Consider the following 16714-nt stretch of genomic DNA (forward strand, 5'->3'; position numbering starts at 1 on the left):
CGACATCCCGTCTTTGTTGGCAATCCATGAGGTCTACGACAACGCCGACACGCTCAAATCAATATAACCGTCTGGCCAACACGCTCGCTCTATCTGGGCGTACTAGTCTTGCGCGACATCGCGGACTGGATTGAAACCTGACTCAGAGACTCGCTGGGGCCGCGCAAATATTGGTCTATGCCATAGTCCATCTCACTTCATAGTGAGCTATTCGAACCGCGGGACGCATGCCGAGAATTTCGCGTTTCGCAAGTTCACTGGAACTCCGAGTACAATGTCAAGGTCCATCGGCAGGAGCATATGCTTAGTATCGCTGCGCACGCCGCGCCAGGGTGCGGAATACAGCGTGCGCAGACATTTCACAAATGCGCTCTCGGCAGGGCCGTGCTCAGGCATCTGGAAAGGGTACTACTGCATCACACTTTACCAAATTCTCGTGTGTCTCCTTTCCAAGTCACCTATCGCTGATGACTAGTGGCATACTACTCAAGCGTGCATACGTGACATCTGAATATCGTACAAATGATACTGTTCGCCGACGGTCTGCGTAGTAGTATCCGTACTCGTCAGTGGCAATCGGCTGTGATAGAAATCGAGACAACGCACAGATTCCTCTACAAGGGCATTCGCTCCTTGTCCTCGATCAGCTTCAAGACCTTCCTGAGAAACTTGTTACGGGACTCGAAGAATCTCCTTTGGCAGAAGTCGCTCATGAACGGGTACCACCCCTGGTGGGGACCAGACTCCGAGTCGCCCTCATCGTACAGCACCTCGAGCTCCTCGGGGTCATCGTCGAGTAGGGTGCGTCCCCAATGCTGTCGCGCCCACTTCACCTGGAGCCCTTTACCCCCAGGTGTTACTCGGATGCCGATGACGTCCACTGAGCCAAACTTGCGTCCGAGAATCTTCCCGTACCGCTTCATCTGGTTGTACGGGTTACGCTTGACCTTGTCTTCGACGATCAGAGCGACGTCGAGTATGCCTCCGTCCTCGTGTTGAAGCGTGACGGCAAAATCGGGGATACCGACATGACGGCGGGACTTCTTGCTAGTAACAAGGCGGGCGAACTTGTCTTCGTTATATCCGGGGTGGTTGGCACCGGCGAACGACACATCTCCGCTTCGATCGGACGGAGTGGGCACACCGACACTAGACGACAACGAGGGAGCGTTGACGTGAGGAGTCGCCGCAGGCGCGTGAGTAGATCTAGAAGCACGTTCCGGGGTAAAGAGTTCATCAGTAAGAAAGAGGCCATCAGCGCCGCAGTCTGTGGGACGTTCTAATAACTTCATATCAATTTATTGCATCATGATTCTACAAGCTGGGACACTTACCAGCGTTCATTTCTTGACCTCGCTTCGACTCATCTTCGGCAGTACCCCGATGTTGTCCGAAGATAGCCGGGTTAGCGTCTTCAATCCGGGTGCCGTTGTCAATCTGAAGGGCGGTGAAGTATGTCTGCGGGGGAGATGGCCTGTTGGTTCGGGTGGGAGTCTCTAAAACGTTATGAAGACGCCGTGGCTCTGAATTCTGTATGGAACTCCGTTTTTTTCTATCCACTACGGAGGGCGTACCGTGTTGGACAGGGGCGACATTCGTTTTTTCAGCTGTCTTGTGATTAACCGCCGCGGTCCAATCCCCGAATTTCTTCAAAATCACATCTGTCTTGAATCTTTCCGGTACGAGATCCAGCTCTTCTATAATACGGGCCTGTGGAGATACGCCGAACCAATCCATAAGATATATTCTTGCTTGAAGGAGCGGGTTCACGAGCGCATCCACCTCGGCCTCAGTGATGTCGGCCTTCTCGGTGATCTCGTTCGCGTTATTGACAGCCCAATCGGGATGCGACGACTTGAACGTTTCGTACGGCTAGTAATACCGAGACAGATATTGAGTTATGGAAGTCACGATATGAAACACAGGCATGCACAAACCTCGTCGATAAGCGCCATTAGCTTCTCCCTCTTCGTCGGTTTACGTTGCTGAACCAACCATAACACGTCATATCCTCAAAAGCGAGCACAAAGTAGTATAAAATACCTGGATAGACATCATATCCTTGTATACGCGCGCGAACGATTCCATCCTATCCTGAAAGATTGATGTAAGCCAGACCCAATGAATGATGAATTGGGATCATACCGTAAACTTCTCCAACTCAACAATGCGCTCCTTCATCTTGTCTACCTTATCCATTGCAGGGTGTCTATTACTGTGCCTTGTTTCCCTATTCGAAGAACTGGTGACTGAGTAGAACGCGGCTGATGAATAACAATCTTTGACTTGCCTCACAGGTCCCTGTATATGGCCGAGCTAAGATTAACCACCATTTCCATGCGGCTCAAGCAACAAAGACGTACCAACTCTTTCTGACAGTCTCGCACTGTATACTTCAACTCGTTGACTTGAACGCGCGCATCGCGGGCTAGCTGTGTGGCCTCGTTGACCAAGGATTCTAGCGCCGGGGCCTGTGATGCTTGCGCAGGTAACGACGACGGCGGGCCGATCGTAGTCAACTCGGCTTCTAGAGTCTCAGCGATCGTGGATGAAGTCGAGCGGACGACGTTTGTAGATGACTCCGCACGTCTACAGAGACAGAGACAGTGGTAGAGTGGTCAAGAGCACAAGGGATTTACTCACGTTTCGCCGGCAGTGAAGAAACGCTGCCTCCTCGGCTCGTCGTCCAGATTGTCTTCGGCCTTCCGCTTTCCTTTATCCATGTGAGCTTAAGATTGAACGTGAGGTAAGGTCTATCGTGATGAAGACTCGATGAGACGAGCGGCTCAACCGGCCTGGAATGGACGGGTCTGCCGGAGGTGAGGATGGGCGCGAGCGGCGTGGAAACACCTCGCGGAGACGGAAGTGGTTGAAGCCATATGATGTTGAGCTCAGTACAATATATGTAGCAGAGAGAACAATAGGCGGAGAGCATGTGCTGCCGGCCCGGCATGGTTTTCAGAACAGAGCTGAGGGCTCGGGAGTCGGAGACTCGGAGTGGTTGGTCGTACATAGACCACGTGCATCCACGTGATGGGCTGAACTCGAACATCGGCACCGGCGTCAGCGCCTTCGCTCTTGATCACCATCCACGACCTCTCGCCACACACTGCTGCTTAGCTTTCCCCCCATCGACACACCTCGCCACCATGGCTACTACCACCACTACCACCACCAATGCCACCACTCCTGTCCCAATGGATCCCCCTACTTACACCTCTACACCCGTAGAAGTTCACTTGTCGGGCTACATCTTCTCCCTCGACGCTATTGCCCATCTCTGCGTCAAAGCCTACGGTATGTCGGAGGAATATGTTCGAAAGCAGGGAACCATCAACGTAGCGCAGAGATTTTTGGACAAGCACATCTCTCAAGACAGTCCCGAATTCATCCGTGTCGGTTGCCGATCGTGCTGCAAGGAATGGAACGACCCGACTTTTTCCCAACTCTATCTTCTCACCTGTCGTCTCGCGTTCGTGGCTCCGCAAGCGAAGATGCCAGACCTTTCTCTTGACGAGGAGACGAAGGCCTATGCTGACTACTGGTATCCTCCTTCGCTTCGAGGGCTGAAAGAGTTTTCGGACGTTCGCTACGTTCAAATGCGCCAACCTACCCACCACGGATGTACGTGTCTTTTCTGACCTTCAGTAGCCGGCTTCTGATGGCTGAGGTTCGGTTATTAGTCACCAGAGCAATGACTGGAAAGCAGTTCGAGTACAGGATGAAGCATGAATCGAGGCTAGCCGACGAATTTCTGGCGTTTAGAGCCCTGGACTGGATGAAGGAACTTGAGGAATATGGGAGACCGACTTCGATGATGGTGAGTATTTCTTTCGTTTTCTGCGGAAGTTTGTGCTGATGAGCCTAGTCTACCGGTCTCCCGACGCACTACGCTTTTAGGAAGTCGTCGACAACGGCAAAGGCACTCCGGTCATCCAGACTCTCTGTGAGTGGAGCTATACTTCCTGGTTCCTGGAGCTTATTTGAGTTGCAGCGTGCATGGTCTCCATACAAGCGTCCAGAGCGTCCGCGCGCCAAGTAGCCCTCTCGCTCGTCTCCTCCTACCCCTCCTCGCCTCGAGCTTTCGGAAGGCTGTCACGCTTCTCCATACTTGCGCTCACAATCAACGCGGACATCGCACCGATGGCTAGCGTGACGAAACCCGCCGTCGACCTGCTCGCCCCTCGTCAATCACGCGACTGACATGGCAACACTCGCTTCTTTTGATTATAATCGTCAATCCTCGTTGTCCGCTTTGTCCGTCCATCTTGCCGACAGGTAGTCAAACGACTTTGGAAGCGTCTTCTGAGATTGCACTCTTGCAATTGGCAACTTTCAACAAAGCCCCTTCATTCGACTCCCCCATCCCAGCCATCGATCCACGTCCTCCGTTGGACCGACCTTCCCTGGACGATAGCCTTTGGTGCAGAGTGGACATGTTCTGCCACTCGTACGCTGGCGCCAGGGGTGGACGTCGAGACGTCGCCCCATCCCAAGCCCCAATTACGCGAGAGCGTGACGTGCGGTCAAGTTTTCCACATCCCGGCCCCCAGCCTGCGCCACCGATGCCTTCAACCATCGCTCGTCATCTGCCGGATCCGGGATCGTAGCGAACCTACACTGGAACGACAAATTCGACATCCGAGTCTAGCACTTAGCTGACGTCAACTCTTCTGGTCCGTGGTCTCCTATCGCGACCTCATCGGCGCGAAGACTGCAACGCGTGAGCTCACGCCACGAGGGTCGTGCTCACGTTCCCCAACATGACCGAGTAGATCAAAGCTGTTTGTGTTGAGGCTCGGGGTGAGTTTTACGGTTCTGTCCGTCTCTTCTGCCACTGACGCGTTGTATAGGGAGTCGACCAGGAGTCCATGGATCGAGTCTTCTCATGCCGACGCGGCCGTCACCGTCATCGACATCGATCAACTTGCGGACCGTTCGTGCTGCACGCATTGATTCGCTCCGTTCTTGCATTGGCTGCGTTCGAGAGCAAGGAACTGACAGCGACAGCCCTCTTCGTCGCCATTATAGTTACGGGGCGTTGGTCCCCCCTCGCGGTTGATGTCGCAGGCTGAGGCAGCACAGCGCGGAGGCCACTCCGCCTCTGCTTGCATAGCCTATTGTTATTACATATCTTTATCTTCGGCTTTCGTCTATGTTCTGGATGTGCGTAGAAGCATAATGCAAACCCCCTGTACTTCTGCTCTGGTACACCTTGAACACGTCTTCAAGCTCAGCCTGTCTGATCGCTATAGCACTAGATCCAGATTTGCGGAACCGTTTCGAGGTAGTTTTACCCGCACCTTGCACCAACTTTTAAAAGTTCTACTGGTATAGGCTTTAGGGGAATAGATCACAGGACACCGGGCGCCGTCTTCAAGGAAGCGGTGTTGGTGCGTTCTTTGCGGCCGATTGTGCCATCCCTCCGCTCACTGTCGTCGCCTCTTTCTGTCCATAGCACAGGACGTGCTCGCGGCAACGCCCTTCATCACGCCTCTGGAGCGGCTGCGGGTCCATCGTATTTCCCCGCCGGGGTCGATTCGCGCCCACCCGAGCAGCCTACCGTCCCCGCCGACTTCGACCGCGCCACGCAGAATCCAGAGCGTGCTCACGTTCTAGAGCGCAGTCGACCAGGACATGACGACGAGCAGGAAGCGCAACGAGTTCGGCGGGGTCGCCGAGTGCGAAATCACCTGGGAAAACGCGTACCTCGAGGGAGGACAGCGAAGAAGAAGAGCTCATGCGCTGATCGCTGATAGTTGAGACGCGGTGTCGTACGCCTGCAGCGATGAGGGCGGACCGGAGTGGCCCACACCCACATTTTTCTGCGTGCTGCTGGACGTGATGAAGCGGATGGGGAGGACATGAGCAGTCCGGGCGGCAAAGAGGAGCTGTAGTAGGGCGATAATGTGCATCTGGTATTAGTAGTCGCTGGATCTGAAAAGCGCGCGTCGTGCATTATGTACGCTATGCAGCGTCGCCGCGAGCCTCGGACAACCGCCTCCACGGCCACCACCATCACACTCCTGCCTAGGGTAGGCTTTTCCTTCAACATCCTCTTGCCCTTCGCCCGCTGCGCCGACTCGACCTTCCTCTCTGGGACTACGTCTGTATTCTATGAACCATGCTGGCTGGGTGACAAAATCCAAGAGAGCACTCCCTGCTTTCTACCGAAGGCATGTCTTTCCCCAGCAAGAAGCGATACCGAAAAACCCAGGCCCACCAAGCCACCGAGGCCCATGGAAGGTGCTGCAGGGACAAAACCTCCTCGAAGGACTCATACACCCCCCCGTCTCCATTCTTTCCAAACCCCAACCAACACGCGTCAGCCCTGCGATGGAGGTGCCGAGGAATATGAAGTTGTTGGGCGCATACAGCTGGGTCAAAGGAGCGTCGACGCCAACTGTTATCGTCCCTGGTGCGTACTCCATGCTTGTCATGCGTAGTGTCGTTGCAGACGAGCCATCGCCGCAGGCAGCCCCCCACAGTTGGGCCTGCGCCGACCGCCGTACTCTCTCTCCGCGGACAAGCCGCTCCAGATCAGCGAAGAGAACTACTTCCGTCTGGGTCCCACCGCGTCGCCTCTTCTGCCGCTCTTCTGCGCCGTCGACGTGGTGGAACAGAGCAGAGAACGGCGCCGCGAAGACGACGGTCCACCATCCGCAACTTTGTCCGACGACCGCTCCCCCTTGCACCTCCCGTGGTGGGCCGTCGACGTCGTCGCGGATCGCGAGTGCCTCATTCGCCTCCTCCGCTGGCTTTGGACCGACTCCATGGAACAGAGCAATAACGACATCGACCCCGCATTAAGACTGGAGTCCAAGGGATATCCAACCGACACTTTGGACAGGTTCCGCATCGACGTCCAGCTTGTGGGGAACAGGACGTTACTGCTGCACCGATGGGAGCGGCGGCCATGCGAGTATACCAGGGACTCTACTCACGACCGTGGCTTTATGCGCATGAACACAACGCCGGCCCCGGACTGCGAAGACACATCAGGTCACTACCGCATCCTGAACTTTGTGAGTCCAATAACCTGCATGCCTCTCGCGCTTCCTCACGTCGGCATCAGGAACTAGGCGGCATGAAGCTCGTCATGTCCAGCAAAACGGACGCGTGTCTCCCCGACGGCGCGCCGTCGCTCGACAACCTCATCCAGCAGACGAAGCTCGACGCGCAAACCTCTCCCACTCCTCGTCCTCCAAGTGAGCGCCCCTACCCCGAAATGCCACTTCCGGTCCCCACACGCGTCGTCGCCGCCCTCGACGTCGTCTCCGCTGGCACTCTCCTACCTAGCGCGCGGATCGTCGAGTCCAAACCCGCCACGTGGCCGCTGCCCGCTCTCCAGCCCGCGCGCCGCGTACGCGCGCCTCCTCCTCGCCGACACCCCGCACGTCGTCCTAGGCCGTTATCGCCGCCGCAAGCACATGGACCAGTGCCGGTTCGCCGACGTCGAGGCCGTGCCCGAGACGCGCTGCGGCCGGACGCGGACGACGAGCTGTGGCCGGCGTTGCGTGCGCTCACCCAGGTGCTGGCGGACGTGCGTACGCTGCTGCTGAGCGGGCGAAGACGGGCGTAGCCGGGCGGCGGGCCAGTTTGGTGTGTCAGAACGGGCAGCTTCAGCTCTTTGCGCGAAGGTATGGGGAACGGGACCTGACGAAGCGGGATATACAGCGGTTCCTGGCTTCTACTCTCAATAGGTGCTGGCAAGGTCTTGTTTGTATGTACGTTATCTACAGTATAATGATCTACTCTATTCAAGATATTTGAGTACACGTCTTCCAATGTATGACTTCCCCCGACAATATTCCCCCACCCGGCGCATGCTCGAGGTGCATTGCCAATGCACGGCAACTTTGGTCTCCCCTAGGCGATCATTCCCGTACATCCTCGTACAGATGCGCGAGAGCAATAGCAAGCGAAATCTCCATCGGGAGGCTGAAGATACACCCGAGCCTTACTTTCATGGTTCATGCGATGCAAGAGGACGCTGAAATAGTGGGTGTAGTGGCCACCTTGTGTCACCACCCTTCAAGTTGCCTGGCAACTCGCCAAGGGTTCCCTCTGAGGCCCCTCTCCGCCGGCTGTTTGCACAAGATCAGGTTCCATCTACCCCACTTCAAGCTGCTATGGCTCTTATGCCGTCTTCAGTGTGCTGCCGCAATCTTGCCCACCTCGCCACAATTTTCTCGTCCGGACCCTCCCTCACCCCTCGTCTCAGTGGACGTTGTTGGCATTCAATTGACGCCTGTGGGTAAGGGCTCCTATATGAAGCGGGCGCGACGGCACTAGGGGCGCACCCTCGGCGACAAAAGCCCAGAGGTGCTTGAGGTGCTCTACGACGAGGGCGACTCGGAGTCGGGCCTTTACCAGGGATGGTACCGCTTATGAGCGACTTCTGCAAGCAAAGGTTTTTCGAGTCTCGTCAGAAGTTCCTCAAGAAGCTGTGGAAGCTGATCGAGGACAACGAACGAATTCCTTTGAAACAACGCACCGAGTTCTCGACAAATTCAACCACAGCTGATCGTTGGTATGGATAAGTACTACGAAGACCGATGATACCATTTGTACGATATTCAGATGTCATGTATGCACGAATTTCTTCAGCATGCCATTATTACTAGTATGCACGTAGCGATGTTTTGGCGTGTGCAATGGATGTGATTTATCGTGGTTGGTGAAGCCGTCGTTTAGCGACACAGGCAAAGACATACGATGACGCGATAACAACTAGACCTTCTCATCCATCAACGCCTCGTCCCCGAAGAAGCGCTCCTGCAGCATCATTCGGACTCGTCGGGCGCCCCAAGCACTGGGCCCCAGGGGCATGGCCCGTCTCATTTCCTTGAGTCGCGAGCACGAATATTCTTCTGCTCTCACTCAGCTGCACAGCACTACAACTTGATTGGCGGACGGAGGACTCACGACAATATCCTTGAATTCCTCCAGATGAGCACCAACTTCATCTAGAGAACCGAGTATCTGCTGACATGCGGGATCGCCATTTGATTCACTGTACAAGACACATCAGCTCAGAACTTCTCTTGCTGTGGCCAGCATGGAGAGGGTCGAGCACTCACGGGTCTCGCTGAATAAAACCGCGTCATCAGCAAAACAGAAGCGTAAAGATACCAGCGCGACACGTACCGCGATCACGTCCTTACACCGGATCAGGCCCCGCTCTATGCCGCGGACGTGGTCATCCAGTTGCGCGTTCAGGCCGGCGCGTACTTCTATTGCGTTCTTTACGGATGACCGATCTTCGTCTGGGGTATGACGATGGGATTCTGCGCAGAGTGACCGGGTTCCTCTGCCGCCACTGACAACCCCTTAGCATTGGATACACTGTGGCGTATCGCAGTTGAATGAGTGTGGCTACAGGTGAGCAGACACAAAAACGTACGTGGGCGGGGAGACCCTAATTGGTTTGGTTTTCGGTCTTGAGCGGTCTTTGGATAGGCGGGAAGACATGTGGTGAGAGGTTGTGGTGAGAGTGTGAGGTATCTGGGAAAGAGAAGGGAGAGAAGTCGTCGAAGTCAGTGGTGAAAGAGGACAATGGGTGGCACGAACAATGGCCGTGCCTGAGTGGGCCCGAAGGCGGAATCCATTATTCCCGAAATGACTTCCATGATGTGTTTCGTGTCCATTTGAGGCCGTTAGTCTTCCGTTATCTGACTATGCTTCAAAAGCCAAGGGCTGGGAACTATCACCTTCACCTTCTAATTATAAAGGCGCATGTTTGGCACACAACTTTCGTCATCGAGTCGCAAAGAAAAATGAGTTAAGCCTCCAGGGTGGCGAAATGCCGCTGTCCGAGATAGGTGTTGTAGAGAAACATCTGGGAACACACCGAGATCGGCATCCAGCACTGGCCTATCATCCTGCCCGTGAAAACGCTTCGATACTTAGTCAATGCTCGTCAAGCTCCCCTGCGACGTCGCATCCGTGTTATCCGTGTCCGTCGCGTCGGTCGCGCCATCGTCATCATCATCGTCAATCTCCTCTGCCCGCGTCTCCGTCCTCGTGGGCCCCCATCCTACGCTCTGTCGCCTATGCGCCTGAGCCTGAGCCTGCATCTGCGACTGCGTCTGCATCCACGACGGCCTGTGCGGGCTCATGGGACGCACGCCAAGGCCTTCGTGGCGCAAAAGGACGTCAACCCCACGTACATTCACGCAGCGAACCACGTCCACGTCGATCCGCGTACGCAGTGGCGCAGAAGGAGCGGGAAAACAAAAGAGAGCACGTTGAGCGCGACGCCGCACACCTCAGAAGCGCAAAGCTGATTCACCGTTCATGTTCATGTTCATGCTCACGTTCCTGCCCACGCCCACGCCCATGTTCATGCTGCCCATCGGCGCGTTCACGTACGCCCCGAACGGCCGCGTCGGCGTCGGCGTCGACCCCCGCACAGGACTCGTCAGTCCGATCGAGCCTGACGACGCGCGGTGGCCCAGCGGCGGCTGCCGGACGGGCGTCGGCGTTCGTGGTACGCCCAGCGCGGCGACTGGCAGCGGGCGCGGTTGGACGAGCTGCGGTTGCGGCTGGACGACTTGGGGATGCACCGGGGGCACGGGCTGCGCCAGCGAAGACGGTGACGGGCTCTCACTCTCTGGAGTGAGAGGGGCATTGGTCCGACGCACAAGAGGGGGCGACGAGGGCACGGGAACCGCCGTGCGTGGTACAGCGGTGGGCGGAGCGGCGGAGGTTGGTGATGGTTCCACGTCTGGGACCGCGTCGAGGCCAGAATGGATGTCCAAGGAGTCGTCCCGAGCGGGTCCGAGGTCGAGGTGCGGAGGCCCGAGTCGGCGCCCATTGTCCGGTGTATGATGACCGCGTTCCTCGTCGTAGGGAGCGTGGTCGTCGTCGATATCGAGGGTCTGGCTGAGGTGTTCGCGTTCATTTTCGCGCGCCTGATGGCGGTTGCCTTCGTCCACGAGCGGGGGGTCGTGGCCCTGATGCTCATCTGGGTGATGGTTGTTGTCCACGTACTGGCCCTCATCCGATACGGGTGCCTCATCGTCCACGGCCGCGCTGCTCTCCGCTTCATACCCGAGCACCGAACCGGGCTGTGACACCTCCGTTTGCTCCAGTGACTCCGAGTCCTGATCTGCTTGCTGGTGATGGTACCCCCGTGGTCGCTGGTAATAGAGTTCGCGCTGCACGCCGGCCCGGCCAGAATAAGCAGAAGAAGTTTGATAGGCAGGGTCATGGTCATGCACATAGCTCTCGCCGTACCCCTGCACGCGCTCCCACTCTTCCTGTTCCCACTGCAGCCGCTCCTCCGTCTCCTCGGTGGTCTCGCCGGACCCAGGAAGGTCTGCAGGTACGAACAGCTGCTGATCCTCGTACTCGTCCGACGCGCCGTCGAGCACGAGCTCCGGCGGAATTGCGCCCGGCTCGCGATCCGCAGGGAGAGGTGGTATCCGGTGGAGGAGTCCGAATCTGTGGAACCGGGGGACGCGACGATCGATGAGCCTATTGAAAAAAGACAGGGGCGCGGGGCGACGTACCCGAAGACACAGCCTAGGAGCCCCTCGCCGCCCCAATGGCGATTAGGTATCATGACGACCTCGCGAATGGTGCTGAATGCGTGACAGCGCAGATGGGAGAGCATGGAATAAGCGGATGACAAAACCGGGCCGCAACGAAAGCGGGAGAAGACAGGCACGCACTCGAAATCATATGAATAGACGTATACGCGAAGCGGCTTTTCAATATGCTGCAAAACGGCCAGTCAGGAACACCGCGTGGGGCACACGGAGCGGTAACGGTAGAAGGAAAAGAGCAGGGACGGGACGGGGAACGTGGGTGAAGATGGATGGACTCACCGCCTCGACCATATCGTAGAAGTCACCCTCTGCGCTGAGAACGCCGCCGGACCAGCCGATGATCCAGTCTCCGTATGGAACGAGGCCTGCACTCTCAGCAGGACTCCCTTCAAGTACGTCTAGGACGTGCCAAACGTTGTCCAGTGCGAATTCGGGCTCGCACATCCGCATACTCAGACCAAGGAGCGAGGGCTTGCGTTCAGCCTCGGGCTCTTGGGGATCCGGGATGCTTGCATGCGGTGAAGACCAGTCACGAGCGGGAACAATGGGTACGACTGCAGGACACTTAGAGAGTGTTGTCCAGGTCACGGACGTGCGACATACCGCGGGTATCCTGACTCTTGCTGTTCCAAACCAATAGGTTGAGGGTGCGTCCCTCATGACTCTCCACCAGTCGTTCCAGTTCCGACGCATCTATGGTGTTGGTGTCCGTGAGGGTGTCGCCCTTGTAGCCGACGACAAAGTCGAAGTAGGGCTCGATGGTCGTGTCCGAGGCGGGGGAAGAGGGGGTGACCCGGAGAACATGTAGGGCGCGTGGCGGGGTCTGTGTCGCCGTGGACTGGCCCGCTCCCATCCCTAATTAGCGGCGGGGACCGTGGAGCGTAAGATCCACCAGTGAGAGCAGATGTTAAGCAGAGGAGGTGAAAAGCAAACAGAGGAGGACCACTCGGCAAGCCTCGCGGTCGTGACGCGTTGCACGCGCTCATAATAGACGCTCATGCTGTGTGCTTCCCGAACAGGCAACTCTACAAGTTCAACGTCACTGAGACCGAGACCAGTGCTCATAAAATCGTTCGTGTGTCAATTAAAATATGAGTATACGGGAAATTCTTACTCACAATCCTGACGTTGCTGTAAATGACCGCAGAATGCCTGCTTCCTCCGCCATGGAAACATCAGGTTCCCTTCAAGAACCGCAGCCGTGGACTTGACGAGAACAACGCCAGTTTTTCCGAGATACAATCCGTGCATATATCCGAGGTATACGCTGCACGTACCGCCATCAAGCCCGTGACTATTCAAAGTCAAATCCAACTGAATACCTCTGCGCCAGGGTTCGCCGCGCATAAAAATGATCCCCGTCCTTGAGTGTCCGATACGGCCTCCCTGAACGGCCGTGCCCACTAGCCGATTTGGTGCCCGGCCCCGATCTCGACATTAGCTTACGGCAATATCGCACCGGCCCTGCGAACATTCCCGAATCCCGACACGGTTTCTTCTCCGAATCCGCAGCTTACTTGCCTCTAAAGTCCTAGCGCAGCGAGCGGGTCGCGTGGCAGCCTCTGAATAGAGGTCCTCAGAAGCTACCGTTGAGCCGGTCAGAAACTTCACTGTATGCAGACATAACAGCCCACTCGCCACCTCACGCACCGCATGTGTGAGCATGTGCGCTACGGAGCCCCACAACCGCAAGGACGCGAAAGCAGGGTGGTTCAAAATTCCTCCGCGGTCCGGTTCCTGCGCCGCGCACCCGCGGCAGTCCGCATGTGCTTCGAGCTTCGTCCATCGCGAACGAGACAAAGTCCGTCGGGCGCGCGCCGCGGTAGAATGTTCCTCCGTATTCGACCCGGAGGAGCCCCGAACATCACCCGGGGGGCTCGCGCGCCCGAAGTCAGCGGGGCCCCACGCACGGTCAGGGGGTACGGAGCCGCGAGCGCGCTCAGAACCGCGGGCGCGCCAAAGCAGGGAAGGGCAGTCTCTGGCAGACTACGGGCCCGCTTGCGGCTTCGCTTCGCGCGGTACACGCTCCGAAGACGTGTACAATGACGCGAGCGTGTTCGGGCGTTCGATGCAGCCTTGGAGATGCGCACGCGGGCACGGAAGGGAAGAAGACTCGCTGAGGCAACGCTTAGTTCCGCCGTACTATACATGAGGATCTGCTCGAACGCAGACTACATATCCAGGATTTCCCGCAAGAGGAATGAAGGGTGAGCGATTCCTAGGTCTTGTAAGGGCCACTACCGGGGAGTCGGTTCTTAGGTCACCTTGGAGGATGCGAGTGACAGCAATGAATTAAGAAGCACGGTCGAGGAAACTGACATCGTCGGTATCTTTAGAAGACTGGACGGGGGCCAGTGATGGAGGGCGGAAGCTGGTGACCTCATGATTATCCGAAGATTCGTGATGGCGTGCGCTAGCCTGCTAGTCTCGGTTCCAGCCGTTCTGTCGCTGGGTCTCTGAGGGAGTGTGGAGTTTTGCATCAAAACTCCCATCACGATCAAGTCGGCCGTTATAATTATCACCTGTACCTCACGTTCTTTTAATCAATTGATCTGGTGTCACCCCCCTGGGGTGATACCAGATTCGGAGACTGCAAATGCGTAACTGTCTGCCACTAGTAGACCCTCTACGAATAACGGCTGATATTCCCTGCAGGGAAATGGTAGAACGCGGGCATATGCCCAAGTCCCCCGCCCCCTTCCCCGACGTTCCCGAGGGCCCTCCTCCGCGAATTCCCGCGCTGCGCCTGATGGCCGCCCCGTCGGCGCCTTCCCCCATGCCGCGCCGCGCGCCCTTGATGGCCCCGACATCTCCGGACGCTGCGCGCCACCAGGTCTCCGCCGGCGCCTCCCCACTCCGCCACCCGTGCTCGCCGCCCCCAACAGCGAGCTCGCCGTTCCTGCGTCCTGCCCTCCCCTCCCCTCCGTTTCCCTCCGTTCCTTTTGGGATCCGCTTGTATTTAAAATGTGCACCTAATGGTACACAATGCAATAGCTGGAGTTGGCTGGGTGTGCCTGTACTGAGCCCTCACACCCCCCAAAATGCGTGCAATATAGGGACATACACAAGCCGTCAATTGATGGGCTAATTTCTGCAGCAGATAGTCGTAGATGATAGCTGCTGTAATATGAAATCGCAGGTGGATAGCTAGAGGGGTGCATGTATGATGTCATATGTCATTTCAGAATGACATACTCTACAGTGATATGGTATGTACATTTATCGTCCCATGTACACCTAGAATCATAAATAGAGATCCTTCAGAGTGCACTGCAACAAGAAGAAAGTGGAAAGACGATGTTGTGGTGAAGATATGACATATGTTCAGAAGGGTGGACTGCATTAAAATTGCGGCCTTGATATGTTTTTGTGCAAACCTCCAATCACTGTGCATCTTCTTGCGTTACTTTTATATGTATACAGAGAGCTCAGATCGTATCTTTCGTGCTTATCGGTGGAGGATTGGAGACAGGGTATGGTATGTCATTATTCTATGACATAGAGTATAGCAAGATGGCATGTGCTCCGATTGTTATTCTGAAAAGCGGAATGGATCAGGGCACTCTCCTGCTTAACGATGCAGAAGAGATCTCAAGAAACGGTCGAGAAGTGGTTGAGATATGTCAGATGGGTCTGGAATGGCAAGTTGTCCGGAGGACGCCCTGAACCACCTAGACCACTTTGCACACTTCAAGCTCATATGACATATCTCAACCACTTCTCGACCGTTTCTTGAGATCTCTTCTGCATCGTTAAGCAGGAGAGTGCCCTGATCCATTCCGCTTTTCAGAATAACAATCGGAGCACATGCCATCTTGCTATACTCTATGTCATAGAATAATGACATACCATACCCTGTCTCCAATCCTCCACCGATAAGCACGAAAGATACGATCTGAGCTCTCTGTATACATATAAAAGTAACGCAAGAAGATGCACAGTGATTGGAGGTTTGCACAAAAACATATCAAGGCCGCAATTTTAATGCAGTCCACCCTTCTGAACATATGTCATATCTTCACCACAACATCGTCTTTCCACTTTCTTCTTGTTGCAGTGCACTCTGAAGGATCTCTATTTATGATTCTAGGTGTACATGGGACGATAAATGTACATACCATATCACTGTAGAGTATGTCATTCTGAAATGACATATGACATCATACATGCACCCCTCTAGCTATCCACCTGCGATTTCATATTACAGCAGCTATCATCTACGACTATCTGCTGCAGAAATTAGCCCATCAATTGACGGCTTGTGTATGTCCCTATATTGCACGCATTTTGGGGGGTGTGAGGGCTCAGTACAGGCACACCCAGCCAACTCCAGCTATTGCATTGTGTACCATTAGGTGCACATTTTAAATACAAGCGGATCCCAAAAGGAACGGAGGGAAACGGAGGGGAGGGGAGGGCAGGACGCAGGAACGGCGAGCTCGCTGTTGGGGGCGGCGAGCACGGGTGGCGGAGTGGGGAGGCGCCGGCGGAGACCTGGTGGCGCGCAGCGTCCGGAGATGTCGGGGCCATCAAGGGCGCGCGGCGCGGCATGGGGGAAGGCGCCGACGGGGCGGCCATCAGGCGCAGCGCGGGAATTCGCGGAGGAGGGCCCTCGGGAACGTCGGGGAAGGGGGCGGGGGACTTGGGCATATGCCCGCGTTCTACCATTTCCCTGCAGGGAATATCAGCCGTTATTCGTAGAGGGTCTACTAGTGGCAGACAGTTACGCATTTGCAGTCTCCGAATCTGGTATCACCCCAGGGGGGTGACACCAGATCAATTGATTAAAAGAACGTGAGGTACAGGTGATAATTATCCCCGCACACTGGCCGTTCTTCTTGAATAGGTATCAAACATTGAGTGCAGAGTCCAGACAGAGTTACCCAGAGTCCAGCACGTGCGCGGGGACTTTTTCCCGCCAAGCAAAGGCGCGTCGTCGCGCCGCCTGGTGGGGTTGTCCCATTGTGGGGCGTCTGTGGATGTGAACGCGCTCCTGTTTTTGTCCAGGAATGCGTTGCAGCCCTGGTAATACGAGTGGACTCACTGCAAGAACTCGATTTCTCCCCCGCGGCGCCACCGTAACTGCCTCCGATACCGGGGCAAGCGATCGGGCACTCCGCGGGCTTGTTCGGGAAAAACCTCTTCCCGAACGATCCTAC

The 16714-nt window shown here is 56.1% G+C and overlaps 5 protein-coding genes across 5 annotated transcripts; 3 read left to right on the forward strand and 2 right to left on the reverse strand.

Annotated features, from left to right (window-relative positions):
• Positions 1 to 614: 614 nt before the first annotated feature.
• BXZ73DRAFT_79067 (uncharacterized protein) lies at positions 615 to 2723 on the reverse strand (the record flags this gene model as incomplete). The annotated part of the gene is made up of 8 exons (XM_048023006.1): positions 615 to 1279; positions 1335 to 1496; positions 1575 to 1872; positions 1938 to 1985; positions 2044 to 2094; positions 2146 to 2316; positions 2364 to 2589; positions 2644 to 2723. The coding sequence occupies 8 exons, from the start codon at positions 2721 to 2723 to the stop codon at positions 615 to 617; spliced, it is 1701 nt and encodes a 566-aa protein (XP_047875934.1).
• Positions 2724 to 3149: 426 nt separating this feature from the next.
• Positions 3150 to 4203, forward strand: BXZ73DRAFT_103294 (uncharacterized protein; the record flags this gene model as incomplete). Its single annotated transcript, XM_048015536.1, has 4 exons — positions 3150 to 3624; positions 3684 to 3820; positions 3901 to 3946; positions 3995 to 4203. 4 exons carry the CDS (start codon positions 3150 to 3152, stop codon positions 4201 to 4203), a joined length of 867 nt encoding a protein of 288 aa, XP_047875935.1.
• Positions 4204 to 6315: 2112 nt separating this feature from the next.
• Positions 6316 to 7126, forward strand: BXZ73DRAFT_9621 (uncharacterized protein; the record flags this gene model as incomplete). The annotated part of the gene is made up of 3 exons (XM_048027009.1): positions 6316 to 6422; positions 6479 to 7025; positions 7076 to 7126. Coding segments are annotated over 3 exons (705 nt in total), but the record flags the coding sequence as incomplete, so codon positions are not given.
• Positions 7127 to 10271: 3145 nt separating this feature from the next.
• Positions 10272 to 12408, reverse strand: BXZ73DRAFT_49981 (GRASP55/65 PDZ-like domain-containing protein; the record flags this gene model as incomplete). The annotated part of the gene is made up of 6 exons (XM_048020355.1): positions 10272 to 10535; positions 10941 to 11448; positions 11517 to 11588; positions 11679 to 11725; positions 11835 to 12109; positions 12159 to 12408. The coding sequence occupies 6 exons, from the start codon at positions 12406 to 12408 to the stop codon at positions 10272 to 10274; spliced, it is 1416 nt and encodes a 471-aa protein (XP_047875937.1).
• Positions 12409 to 13218: 810 nt separating this feature from the next.
• BXZ73DRAFT_79070 (uncharacterized protein) lies at positions 13219 to 16324 on the forward strand (the record flags this gene model as incomplete). Its single annotated transcript, XM_048023007.1, has 8 exons — positions 13219 to 13694; positions 13739 to 13762; positions 14211 to 14563; positions 14703 to 14716; positions 14741 to 14764; positions 14979 to 15033; positions 15736 to 15818; positions 15911 to 16324. 8 exons carry the CDS (start codon positions 13219 to 13221, stop codon positions 16322 to 16324), a joined length of 1443 nt encoding a protein of 480 aa, XP_047875938.1.
• Positions 16325 to 16714: the final 390 nt, after the last annotated feature.

Source organism: Epithele typhae, assembly GCF_022376455.1.
Source record: "Epithele typhae strain CBS 203.58 chromosome Unknown BXZ73scaffold_39, whole genome shotgun sequence".
Taxonomy (NCBI): domain Eukaryota; kingdom Fungi; phylum Basidiomycota; class Agaricomycetes; order Polyporales; family Epitheliaceae; genus Epithele; species Epithele typhae.